Genomic DNA, 14,063 nt, shown 5'->3' on the forward strand with positions numbered 1-14,063 from the left:
GTCAGTCTGCACGGCCCCCACCTTCCTACCTAAAACATCTCCTAGTGATTATGGTGGACCTCCCAGCAATACGAAGCAATGCTGGGGCTACGTGCTGTCTGCTGTCTCTGTCCTTCCAAAACTTGGTGCAAAAATCTGGCCTCTTGTAAATTCATGATACCCAACACTTAATGGACCTTTGCCTCCTCTTCCTCAGCTCTTTGTTCACTCACCTGGCATGTCCTCCACATATCATCTTCCTACATGTCACACTTTCTGCCAGGCCAGCATACCAACTCTTGTTGGGGGTGGGGAGAACATTAGGGCCAAGCCGATGAAGCAGCCCAATACCCTTATCTCCAATTTTGTTAAACTCAGATGTCACTTACCAGTAACTCATGTCATTTATGTCAGGTAATAAAAATGGTCCACCTCAATGGACCCCTTGCTCTGTGGAAGGCATGATGCTAAGTACCTTTCTGATTATCTCATTTATGGTCTATCCCATAAAGTATATAAGGTGCTCATATTGCCCCCTCTTACAGCACAAAAATGAAGACCCAGAGAGGCTGAGGAACTTCTTAATTTCCCCCAAAGTCATTAAACTAATTATTGACAGAGCCAAGGTATAAATATAGGTCATCTGATTCCATAGTTTGTACTCTTGCTATTCAAAAAGGTCCCCCAAACTGAAGTGGGTTGGGCGTTTGGGGTAATCTGTCTGAGTCCGGTGGATTTTTTTAACTTGTATTTGAGGAATGCTTCTAATGTGTGTTTGATCCAGGTGTTTTCCTTATAGTATGATGGATGCAATAATTTGAAATTCCCCTGCAGTTTTACATTTGTTAATAATAAAAGTAGGAATTGCTAAAGCACAGGTTACTCTTTATGAACTTGGCTGCTTATATCGTGTCTATCCACAGGGAGGGGTTAGGCCAGACCTGGTGACAGAACAGAGAGGATGGAGATGGGTTCTTTCTGACTGAGATGGGTTCTCTTTCCCTTAGAGAATGCTGTGAAGTAAAGATAATTCATTAGCCTGGGGCCAGCATAACTACCCACCAGACCCTTCCTGATTTTTTCCTTCTCTGAATTCTTACAGCACTTATAAACTCTACTAAGCAATGTGACAATGACACACTTACTGTCTTATAATATGTAGTGAGACTGTGTATTAAGTGGGGCTCTCCAGAGAAAGAACCAATAAGGTGAGGGGGACTGTGTGTGTGTGTGTGTGTGTGTGTGTGTTGAGAGAGACAGAGAGACAGAGACAGATTTTTTATAAAGAATTGGCTCACATAATTATTGAGGCTGGGATTCCTATAATCTATAGATGGGCTGGCCGGCTGGAGACTGTAAGGAGAGTTGATGATCTGGCTCGAGTCCCAAGGCAGTTTGTGTAGAATCATGAAGAGCTGATGTTTCAGGAGTCTGACAGGCTGTCTGCTTGAAGAATTCTCTCTCGCTGGGGAAAGCTGGTGTTTTTGTTCTATTCGGCCCTTCAACTGATTGATACGGCCCACCCACATTGTGGAGGACAGTCTGTTATTCAATGGCCACAAATATAAAGGTTAATCTCATCCAGAAATACTGTCACAGAAACACACAAAATAATGTGTACAACAAATACCTGGGTACTGCCAAGTTGACACATAAAATCAACCATCACGGGTTGTTATGTTTATCCTTATTTTAGCTGTTCCCATTTTCTGGAGATTTTTCTCTTTGGAAATATCCCAGTTCCCATTTTGCTATTCCAAAGAAATGCTGTGATTTTTTTTTCCACTAAAGAAATTGGTTTCAGTTTATTCTAATCTCAGTTGTTTTTAGAGAAAGGGTTTTCTTTATAACAATGTTAAGTTTTAAACAAACACAGGTATTTTCCCCAATAGTTGATACTTGAAAAATCATCTTGGCCCTTTCAAAATTACTAATATCTGAAACCAAAAATGATGATGGGAGAGGTGGTTATTTTTAAAGAAACCATTTAAATTATTCTGTTTAGACCATGATTTGTTTGGATGAAAGATTATTTTATGGTAAGCAACCCCCATATATAAAGATTGAAACCTTCCATAAATAAATATTCATAATTTTAGAAAAATTCACAGTAAGATTGCTTAAATAGCAACATTCAAAATGTGTTTAAAATATTTGATATATGAATCTTTTATATTAATGAACTTACCTGTTATATAAAGCAATACAGGCCTTTAGACAGATTAAAAGGTAGATTGGAATTATTGTCCTCAGGACACAGTCCATAAGTCTTCAGATTTTCCTAAGCATACTAATGCTCTCATTGTTTTTATTTTTTTTACAGTTGCAGATAAAAGCAATTGTTTCAATGCAGCTTAAATGCAAATACAATGACTGTCAGTTATACGAGGGAAGTCCTCCCACCCCTTATTCCTCAAATCCTCCTTATTCCTTGCTGTCATCACCCAATTCTTTATTACAGACTTAGCCATACGCTGGCACCACCCAGAAATATATTCTCTCAGGCAGCCATTGGGCTGAATGACAGTTTAAAAAATATTGAGTTACATCAAATTAAGATATGTTTGTTGTTCTTTTTAATCAAGTTAGTATCTTTAAAATCCTGAGGGCTTTTTTTTAATGGCTGTCTAATTTACCATTAATCTTAAATAGTTTTGTAATGTTTATTATGATGCCGATGAGCTATGAAAAGAGACTAAAAGGTATAGGAAGAATAAGAAGATAATAACAGGTAGAGGAACAGAATCAAGGAAGAATAAAGATGAAAATAACATAAGCAGCCCTAGTCAGTTTGGCTCAGTGGATAGAGTGTCAGCCTGCAGACCAAAGGGTCCCAGGTTCGATTCCAGTCAAGGGCACGTACCTTGGTTGCAGGCTCCTCCCTGGCCCCGGCCCTGATCAGGGCTCGTGCAGGAGAAAACCAATTGATGTGTTTCTCTCACATCAATGTTTCTCTGTCTTTCCCTTTCTCTTCCATTCTCTCTAAAAATCAATGGGAAGAATATTCTCAGGTGAGGATTAAAAATATAATCCTATATAATAAAAGGCTAATATGCAAATTGTGCACTCAACCGGGAGTTCCACCAGGAGTTCGACCAGGGATCGGGGCCAGCCAGCCAACCACCACGGCCCCATTAGGGGCAGGCTGGCCGGACCCCACCCGTGCATGAATTCATACACTGGGCCTCTAGTAATAATAATAACAACAACAGCAATAATGAACAATTCAAAATAAACATTTCTCTTTGAAATTAAAAAAAAAAGAAAATAACATAAGCAGACAACATTGGTCCTGCCTGCTATCTTAGCAGTTGTCTACTGAATGAACTGGACCAGATTAGCTCAGTGTTTTCTCCTGTATTATGGATGTTTCTTGCATTTGGAGATGCACAGAGATGCCCCCTTAGCTTCCCAGCATCTTGACTACAATGTGAGCTCGTATCTGTAGACCTCAGACAGAGTCAACAAGATCTTTATATCCATTGAAATACTGGTATAATCTGGATGCAAATAGTTCTTTATCCTGCTCAGGCCAACTCACAGCTACAGGGAGAACCCACTTTTAGGAATCCAAGAGATCGTACGGATAGCAACACCCCAGTTATCTGGGGCACAATCTGTTGAGTTCCTTCTGAAACAGAAATCCAAGCCCTCCGGAAATGTGGGTTTTCCTTCATTTATTTCCCAATATTCAAGAAGCTCCCCCTACATGGAGGGAACTGTGCTAAGCACTACGGGTAAAGTAATGAGCATGTTCCCTTGTCCCAGTCTGCAATCTCACCGACTCCTAAGGTCCAGCTCCAGTGTTGCCATCCATAGAGACTCCCTGAAGCCCGCCCACCTGAGCTCATGGCGGTGCCCTCCCTGCCTGAGGATGGCTCCCGAGCCAGGCTTGCCTTCTTAGACGGCCTTTGTATCTCTCCCAGCCCCCTGGGACTCTGAATAAATACTGCCTGTTTTACTGAATGAAATACCTGTCACAGTCTTTCTTGGAAATATTTCTGGGTGATTTCTGTGGCTCTTTTCCAAGTTTGCTCACCCGCCTTTCTGGCCTCTGACATCAGGGGTGGGAGTGAAGAAAGGTTTTTGGTGAAAATGTCTGTCATGTGAGGCTGGAAAATGCAAAGCTGCGTTGCATTTATGTACATTTTCCACATTCATTTTAGGCATATTAGAAGGGGCAATTACTCCTTCTTTCTTTCTAAAAATCGAAAAGAGTTTAAATTTGCATTATGAATTCTGTGACTCCCCATCATATCCATGCTGCTATCAGAAGACTTAAGATTTACATATAACCGCATATCTACTAGTATTTCCAAAAGCTAAAGAGAATTTCAAATGGTTTCATTGGTTATTCTGGAATGCTGCATCTTTTTCAAGTGTTGAGACTTACAGTTACCATGGTAACAGTATTTTCATAACAGTGGCCTGATTCACCACAAAAAAAGTTAAATGATGTGTTTACTCTTTGTTTAAGGTAGTGAAAAATAGCATAACAATAAGATGCTTAAGAGGGGGCAAGCTTTGGCTATCTGTGAAAATCAGTTTGTAGATGATCGGCCACTGCTGCCCACTGGTGAGAAGATATGCCACAAATCCCCATTAGCTCTGTAGTAGGTTTATGTACATATTGGTGCCAGGGTACTTCGGATTTCCATTATTCCGTTTTTAAAGAGTTGCAGTCATCAGCCTTATTGGATGGTTTCAGTGATCCTCAAAGATGCCTGTGACATAATGAAATAAGAGATTTAAGGAAAGTAACCAAAGCAAATCACATGAAAAATACACATCCTGGTCAAGCCTAGAGCTGCTGCAATGGATGCTTTAAGGTTTGCTGGAAATTATTTCTAATTTGACTATTTCATTCTCTCACCTCTTAACATATTAAGACTTTAGGAGAAAGCTTATAAATTTAAATTTTATAAAACAGCTTGCTTTTGAATGCTGTGCAAATGGTTTTGTAGGAAAGTTGGGATATCCATTTTTATACGCAGTTTCACATTTATAAGGCTGTTATTATTGTCTTATTGTTTAAGTTGCATTAGGCTTCTCAAAAGCTATTAGGAAAAAAATGCAATAGGAAGACCTACCCATTGTATTTTTCAGAAGAAAGCTGGTTTTCACAATATTATTCACATTTTGTAAACAGCTTCAATGAACCTGCTCATAAAAGGTTAAATGTTTGCAGACCATTCTTTTTTGACTCAAAGATCAGAGACAAATTACTATTTTTATTTTACATTCCCTTGATGAGGATAATGCTAAACATCTGTTATTTCAGTGCTTAGACTGCAAAGAATCCTATTGCAATCCTGTAATTTAAACAAAGAAAAAAATACAGTTATACACAGTGTACATGCAGAAAAGAACAGGAGAGAGGATTTGGTTAGAACTGACTGGGGTTAGAGAAAAGCAAGAGTTTGCTGTCTGCAATTACTCAGTTAAAAGAAAAATTGCATCTATGTACATTTTTTGAATTTATCTTAGGCATATTGGATGGGGTTAGAAAAAGCAAGAGTTTGCTGTCTGCAATTACTCAGTTAAAAGAAAAATTGCATCTATGTACATTTTATGATTTCATCTTAGGCATATTGGAAGAGGCAATTACTCCTCCCTTCTTTCTAAAAATCAGAAAATAGATTAAATTTGCATTCTGAATTGCGAATCCCATCATATCCACGCTGTTATCAGAAGACTTAAGATTTGCGTGTCTACTAGTATTTCCAAAAGCTAAAGAGAATTTCAAATGGTTTCATTGGTTTTTCTGGAATGCTTTTTCTTTTTTAAGTGTTGACACTTTCACTATTCAGGGTTCTCCATTCACTCTGACACTTTGCTTAATTGCATCCGGTTTCAAAAAGTGAAAGTGAGGGTCTTTTGCATATTTTGGTATGCAAAAAATAAAGCAAGATTGAATGCTAATAGTGTGCAATGGAGAAATTCAGTGTACCGCTATGAAAATGTGGTGATGATATAATTTTCCTGGTGTTCATATTCCTAGAGGTTCTTTTTAATAAATACTATTTATTCTGCTTTTCATTCAGTCATTTATTTTTTGCAAATGTCAGTACTTCAGGGACATCTTTTCCTAGAAACTCATTTTGCATTATTTTATCTTCGAAACCAACTTGTTATATTATGGATGTTGCACTGTTTCATAATACTTCTTGATTTTTTTATACATAAGGAAAAGTAGAAATTGGTTTAACATTTCATTCATCTTAATTTTATTGAATAAATCAGCTCTCAGAGCCTCAACATGTTCTTCTATAGGTTGACAAAGTGGTAGCCGCCTCCTGAGGTTGTGGATCTTCTATGTAAAGTGTTTAGCACAGTCCCTAGAACAAAATAATGTTTCTGAGAGGTGTGGTGTGTTAATACCGAAATGCCGTCACCCCCTACTGCTAAATACAACAGCAGAATTCCATTATGTTTCAGAGGAGAGATGGATGGTATTGTATCCATTATGAACATTTCTTTTCCTTATGTAAAAGATGTTTTCCTCACAAAGCTGCAGGTCATCTGTTCTCATTTATATTCATAACTTCATAATCATTTTATCATTCTTACTATTATCAAGTAGTAGGGGATCCAAACTCATCAACTTGGAGTTTCTCTGGTCTCCAGTCTCTCTAACAAGCAGTCACCCTTGGATACCCTGAAATGCACTGGACAACTTCCTTCATTTAGGCCAGTGGTTCTCAACCTTCCTAATGCCGCGACCCTTTAATACAGTTCCTCATGTTGTGGTGACCCCCAACCATAAAATTATTTTCGTTGCTACTTCATAACTGTAATTTTGCGACTGTTATGAATCGTAATGTAAATATCTGATATGCTATATGTGTTTTCTGATGGTCTTAGGCGACCCCTGTGAAAGGGTCGTTCGATCCCCAAAGGGGTCGCGACCCACAGGTTGAGAACCGCTGATTTAGGCAAATCCCTCGGTGGTTTGTTTGTTTTTTTTTAACAACTGCAGTTTCTTCTCCACATATTAGCCAGTTGAATAAAAGTATTTCAAATTATGCCATTTCTTTAGGCTTAAGCCCTTCAGCTGATTCCCACTGTCCTCAGAATAAATTTAAAACTCCACTATGGACAGTCTATTACATGAAATGTCTGCCCACTCTTCAATGCCATTTCTCCATAGCCCCCAACATTTCAGCCACATGGGCTTCTTGTCATATTTTAATGTATTCCAAACTTCCCATAGTACAGATATTGTCACATATTTTACTTCTTTCTCTGTCCTTCCCCTATTCAACACACACACATACCTCTCCCCACCCTTTTCATGGCTAATTCCTTTACATACTGCTGGGTCCTTTTCTATATATCATATTCTTTTTTTTCTTTTTTTTAAATTGGTTTATTGCTTAAAGTATTACAAAGAGTATTATATATGTCTCCTTTTTTTTTTCTCCCCTTGACCTTCCCTAGCCTCCCATACCCCCCAGTGTCATGTGTCCATTGGTTATGCTTATATGCATGCATACAAGTCCTTCGGTTGATCTCTTACCCACCCACCCCCAACCCTCCCCGGCCTTCCGGCTGTAGTTTAACTCCTGCTTCTCCTCCTTCTCCCATGCATCAGGTTCTGTGCTGAGAAGGGGAGATAAACAAGACCCCAGAGACTAATGGAGGGAAGCATGAAACTAGGCTGGATACTAAGTAATAAAAGGGAGCACAAGACCCAGATGAAGTCCATTGTGGGGAGTGGTGGGGGGTCTGAGGGCCATGGGGAGCTTATCTAGAAGGAGTGGTGGTAGACCAGGGCTTTGAAAGATGAAAAGTCTTCACAGGTGAGAGGAGGGGATCCCAAGGGGCCTAGCTTACAGAAAACTTATATAAAAAGTATACCATTGGCCAGCTGTATATTGCTTGAATTAAATATGTTTTATGCTCACATTTTTCACCTTAAATTTTCATACTGTGTGCTGAGAGTCAAGCAGCTCTCTCTTATCCCATGAATGTTCAGAAAGGAAAGAGGGAAACTAACATTTATTTATTGAGCACCCACAATGCCCTTGGCTAGGTCATAGCATATGCATTGTCTCATTTAGCTTCCGAAAATTTGCCAGGGAAGCATATCCCCACTTTAAAGACAGGGCATTTGAGTTTCAGTGACATTAAGTACTAGTAGCTGAAATGTGGCCACACAACCAGGAGGTGATAGAGCCTGAATTTGAACCTCAAGCTTTCACTTTCAAATGCAAAACCCTCAGAACCACACTGCAGTGGCCACTGATTCTTAGAATTCACGCTCGGCCTGGAGCACATATGTTGTGGTTTTTTGCCCAGGAAAGAAATTTGGGGATATGAGTGGTTTTTCTCGCTGCCATGGCTGACCTTTCCTTTGTCACTTTACCTATTTGTCCCAGATTCAATTATGCTTATATCACAAATTAATAAGTGAAAAACTACATAATACTTGATTTAATTAGTTCAGCAGCCAAAGACCATTAAAAAAAAACAGTATTGGGGAACAAATGTCATTGTTGAAACTTCCAATCCCCTATCTTGCTGTAGTAGCTGTAAGATGCCTCAGAAATGTCCTTGAAGTATCCTTGAAGCATGGGGTCATACTCTCAAGACTGGAAAATGGCTTGTGTTTTAGAGTGAGCACATATTATTTTAATATTTTTTAAAGTATTGGATATTTCTGAGCAAGGGAAGCCTATGTAAATGATTAGAACAAATTTCTATCTTTGTTGTTGTTGGTTTTGTGGCCTTCACATATGCATATTGATTCAAAGGAAAAGCTTGTCATTTATAAATCCATTTAAACCATTTAGCACAGTTCTTTTCCTAGAACGGATTGGATGATTGAAAGCCTGGCAGATCAAAGTATGTACATATCCAAGGAGAAGTATTTCATGTTCACATTGGAAGCAATAAATTATACCCCCCCTTTTTTTGCATTCGTAATTAAATCTTTCCAAATGCTAGAAAGCAGCCAGACCACTAACAATATTTGTATCATGTTCTGGGGCTTAGCTGGTTCAACCTGACTTGAAATGGAGACCATTTGTTCTAAAATGATTTCAGTGCCAAGCCAATAGGTCAGCGTTTAATGACGAAGATGCCATTCCAGCCCAGCCTCTGGTGGGGAAGCCAAAATTAATTAACTCAAGTCCCACTGTATAGAAAACAGATGCTTCTCTCCTGTTGCACAAATAAAACCTTTGAGTATAGATGTGTCCTATTTTACTCAAAGAGTAACAAGTTGGAAGTTAACATTGTACGTTTTTCACAGTGGAGCCAGCCTTGGGTAGTGATGACAGAAGCATGAATTTACATAACGAATTCCAGCAAGTGCATGGAAAAGTGAATTATCCTCTATATCTCTTATTTTGGGTCCAGGCCAGGCCTAGGAATTTAGTTTTAAATCTGGGCTGATCCAAATGCTGATCCATTTCAGAGAGACCTGGGAGTCAGTTCCAGAAAACACCAAGGTTATTTCTAATCTACAGAATCCCTGAGGACCCCTCCCAGAAGTTTACATCTGCACATGTTTGGATTCCGTTCTTGGGCCAGCTTGCAAATGGCTTATGGTTAGATTGCTCTCTAGAGGGATGTTGTTAGGTGCACTGTTTATCCGGTTATTCATCTCAGCATTCATTCAGAATTAGAATACTTGCTTCTCCTAGACTGTGACAGACTACAAGAGGACTAATAACTGCCTGGTTCTGATCTCTTTTTAGAATTAATGGCTGTGCGATAAAGATGTTACCAGCTCGTCATGTAACTACAAGTACAGTAAACAGAAGTTGATCATCTGATTATGTCTGGTGTTTTTCTTTCTTCTGAACGAATGTGAAATAATCCATGTTTCCTTTCCTTTCCGATAGACTGAAAATGATGAGAATGGCCAAGCAGAGAACTTTTCCCTGGACCCCCAACTGGAGAGGCAGGTGGAGACCATTCGCAACCTGGTGGACTCCTACATGTCCATCATCAACAAATGTATCCGAGACCTAATTCCAAAGACGATAATGCACCTGATGATCAATAACGTAAGTGATTAGAAACCCTCTCACTTTCACCTCAAACCCTTCCTACTATGGACATTGCTCACGTTCTCTTGAGTCTCCTGGTGATATATTCTGGATGGTTTAAACACCTACTGCAGGTTCATTATTTTCCATGACAAGTTGTAAGTGGCCGACCAGTGAAAGAGAACTGAGGAAAGAAAATGTGAAACTCCTAGCTACAATGCTAGGGTGTTCCCTATTGGATCCTAAACCTGGTTCTGCTGTAGACTCTGTTGGCCTAAGACACCTCACTGAACTTCTTTGGGTGTTTCCTCCATATGTAAAACACTACTCATAAAATGTACCTGGTTTAGGGACTTATTCCATTAGATAGTATATATGGAAGTACTATGAAAAATTTAATTATAAGAAGCTATTATGGGTGCCTATTGAAGAACTTTAATAGCCTTTATCCATATTTCAAGACTCCTTTCAAAATCATTTTCCTAAACATGACACTCCATTTGTTGTTCATGCATGCATTCCTCAACTGTCAGAAGCTCTAAGCACTCATGTGAACACTCTTGTTTTTAACTCTGTCTTCACGCATACTTCTCGTGTTCAAACAAGGTTAGTGGGATGCTTTGAAGTATCAGGAGCGGGTAAGCAGTATATGGAAAACTTGGAAACTCTGAATTGTGTTCTTAAGCTTGTTCAACGGCCTGCTGTGTGACTGGATGGAAATCGTTTTGCCCGTCTGAGCTGAAGTCACTTCTAAACCCACAGTAAGAACACCAAGCTGCCTCACAGAATTGTCAGAGAACATAATGAATGGGACCATATGCCATTTTGAAAAATATAAAGTACTAAACAAATAGTCTGTGTATTTTTAAAATTGCCCTCTTAACTTTGCTTGAGCGAGTTCAGGTTGTTCTGCCATGGTATATCCAGGCCCTTGCTTATTTAAACATTCCCCTGATTGAGTATCATTTATCTTTTCACTGTTTTGCCGAGAGTCATTAGGGCCGCCATTGGTTCAAACGCTGCTTTGCTCTGCACTGTATTCAATCATCAGCACAGGAAATAGCGTTTCCTGTCTAGAGCTACAAGAAGTAGCTGGACACAAATTAGTTAAAAGGAGAAAAAAGACCCTATTGCAAATCTATGCCACTTTCACCTTCTCAAGAAAAACACACACGCACATACACAAAGAAATGTGGGTAATTGCCCTGGCTGGCTCCTCCCTGATGAGCTTGCTTCCCTAGTGAAATGGCTACACCCCACCCAGCGGGCAGTAGTCATGGGGGGAGAGCTCTGCTCAGTGTCCAAGAGGGACCTCACATAAAAGTCATGGGGATGTCCACTTCAATCAAGACACCAGGTCAGACGTTGAAGCAGAAGCTCACAGGAATATGAAAAAGTACAAATATCACAGAATGCTGGATTCTTACGAAATTATGGTTCTCTTTGTTTGAAATCCAACCTTTCATACCAATCTGAAGACAGTTTTCCATATCTAGGACACCTGCTTTTCTTTAAGTATCATTTTACCCACTTTCTTACTATATATGTAAAAATAAGTATGGTTTTATATATTTTTTAAATTATATATATATAATTTTGTATATGTAAAAAGTGTAAACACCCTCTTCTCCATGGACTCATACCCTCACGGCATCGTAGTGTGCCATCGTCTCAGCCCTTTGTGTTCGTTCCAGAGTGCCCTGCCGAGTACAAGGAACAGAGACGTGGTGAGTACCCAGCACGTGCCACCCACGGTTGGTTTTTTATTTGATTTGAAGTGAAGAGAGCTTCAAGCGAGAGAATTAACCAAAGAATCACAACTAGAAAAGAAACACGTTGACTCCTCATTCTCAATTCCATCCACTCACCCCTGTGGCTTCTCCTAATGGCTTTGGGTGGCAAAGCTAAATGTCCTGCAAAACCAATGGTGGCCTCACACGGGTCCTCTCTTTGTGGACTGTCCCCATGGAACGCCGTACTGCGGCTTGTCGCCTCTGACATGGGCACGGCCACTCCGCCTCCTGAAAAAGAATGTGTTTCAGCCAAGTTTCCTAAGGCTCAGAGTTTGGTGGGCAGTTTCCTTTGAAAGTTTACATTAAGTGCTCTGCCACTCAAGTCTCCATATGGAATTGTTTAAGAAGTTTAAAGCCAGCAATAAATGCCTCGCCTCAGACATACTGTAAGCCTTTGTCTATTGAAATGTAGCAGCTGTTTCATTGCTTAAACATACCAGGTAACAGCGACACAAAGAAATAGCACATTTATGACGGGCGGTCACTCTGGATGGGCCGCAGTCAAAAGCAGAGTTTGGTTCAGGAATTGAAAGTGAACGCACACGTGGCACCCCATGGCCCGCGAATTTGGGCGGCCTTTTCTCTGTAGCTCCCCCACCAGAAGTTTTCCACCAGAGAATTACGAACGTGGGCCCAGCTTTGTTCTAGGAAAGTGTGTGGCAAAGTGGCACATGATGCTGGGACTGAACCCACAAAACAGCCACACGTTGGGTACTCACATTTTATAACAAATGGTGAAACTGAGGCTTTGAGAGGTTAGCTTATTCCAGATCGCACAGCTGGAGTTGGCCGAATCATGATGAAAACCCAGGTCTTCTCATTCAGTCGGATCTCCTCTCCAGTTCAGCAGCAGAAAATGCATATGGCACGGTTAGGAAAACCATAAGTCAACCTCTTCAAAGTAATGGGCTCCAAACCCCATGGCTTACGCCTGGGGTCTCTTCCCAGAGGTCCATATGCCATGAAGATTTAATTAGGGTTTGTTGAAATACGAGAAACAATATTTTAAATCTAAATAATTTAAAACATTGTTCCTCATATTTCAACCAGACCAGATAATGCAAAATAGAAGGTGAAGGTTTTATGAAACTTTTGAAGAACCAAATCTAGAGGCCTTTCACCCGTGGCCATGGACTGCGGCCTGGGCTCCTGGACCCTGGAGACTACAGCCCCTCTCCTGGGCGGCTGGCACTCCAGTGGAAAATGAGTAACACATGCCCTCGTTTCGAAGCTGACCATCACTTTAATGCCCATGGAGCAGAGTGTTATTTTAAATGTTCATCATGTGAGAGGAAAGTGCATCTTAAATACCAGAGCACGGATTTGTTTCCACGGGTCAAGAATTCAGCATCCTTCTGCAGAAGGAGATCCCGACCAGGCCCCGAAGGCCCCCCACCCCTGCTCCCCGACCCCCATCACTCCTCACCAGGGGTGATGCTCTTGGCTTCTTGCAGTTCTGCCTGTTCTCAAACTTTGGGATCTCACAGTACAGAATCTCACAGCCATTTAGTGTCTAGTTTTTTAACACAACATGGTGTTTTTGAGTCAAAGGATGTGACTTTTTAAACAAGGAAAACATTGTTGGTCTTTAGCCAAACTAAATCCCTGGAAGACGAAGAAATGAGAGAATTGTGAGATCTCAAGGATTCACAAAATACTAACCAAGTTCCTCTCCAGACTACGCATCCTCAGGCTGCCAGTTACGTTTTCATGTGTCTTTGTGTGAACGAGAGCCCCCGCCGTGGTCCACACTGTGGCCCTCCCGTCTAGAAACCAAGAGATTTTAAGGAAATGGTCTCTTTAGTAACTATATTGGATGAAAACTCTAGAAATGTCTCTTCTATTTGTGGAGGCTTTAAAACGGTCTCAGCTAAAGACAAAGAAGGGTTAAGATCCAAAAATATTGCAGGTTGCTAGAGAAGGGTTAAAGCGAGAGAGGGGAACCATATGGGACATTGCTAATGACCTCACATTCCTTCGCAACGAGGCGGACGTGTTGCAGTAGTGCCTGTTTTTCTAGCCGATGGAGTTTGAACTGGAATGAGGTTTTGTGTGTGAGAATTCTTTTGTGAGCCATACGAAGATGTATAGGTTCTAAGGTGTTATAATTAAAAGCATAAATCTTATTTTGCATCTCACATCCAAGTAGAATTCGTGTATGTCACGTCCTGTGAGGGTATTTTCTGCACGCTGTTCCTCTGAAGCGGACCTTGGCCTCTAATTGCCGTGCAGAGCCCTTGGTTTCAGTGTTTGTCCCGTTGACATTCAGACCACTCAGAAAGTCCCTGAAGTG

The 14,063-nt window shown here is 40.5% G+C and overlaps 1 protein-coding gene across 3 annotated transcripts in view; it reads left to right on the forward strand.

Moving 5' to 3' along the window:
- The window catches only part of DNM3 (dynamin 3), a 373,409-nt gene that overhangs the window by 324,457 nt on the left and 34,889 nt on the right, over positions 1-14,063 (forward strand). For all 3 annotated transcript variants that reach the window (XM_014540885.1, XM_014540883.1, XM_014540884.1), the window contains exon 19: positions 9,831-9,995. In XM_014540885.1, coding sequence (XP_014396371.1) covers positions 9,831-9,995 — 165 coding nt within the window. The remainder of the gene's footprint in view (positions 1-9,830; positions 9,996-14,063) is intronic.

This window comes from Myotis brandtii, unplaced genomic scaffold, assembly GCF_000412655.1.
Source record: "Myotis brandtii unplaced genomic scaffold, ASM41265v1 scaffold250, whole genome shotgun sequence".
Lineage (NCBI taxonomy): Eukaryota > Metazoa > Chordata > Mammalia > Chiroptera > Vespertilionidae > Myotis > Myotis brandtii.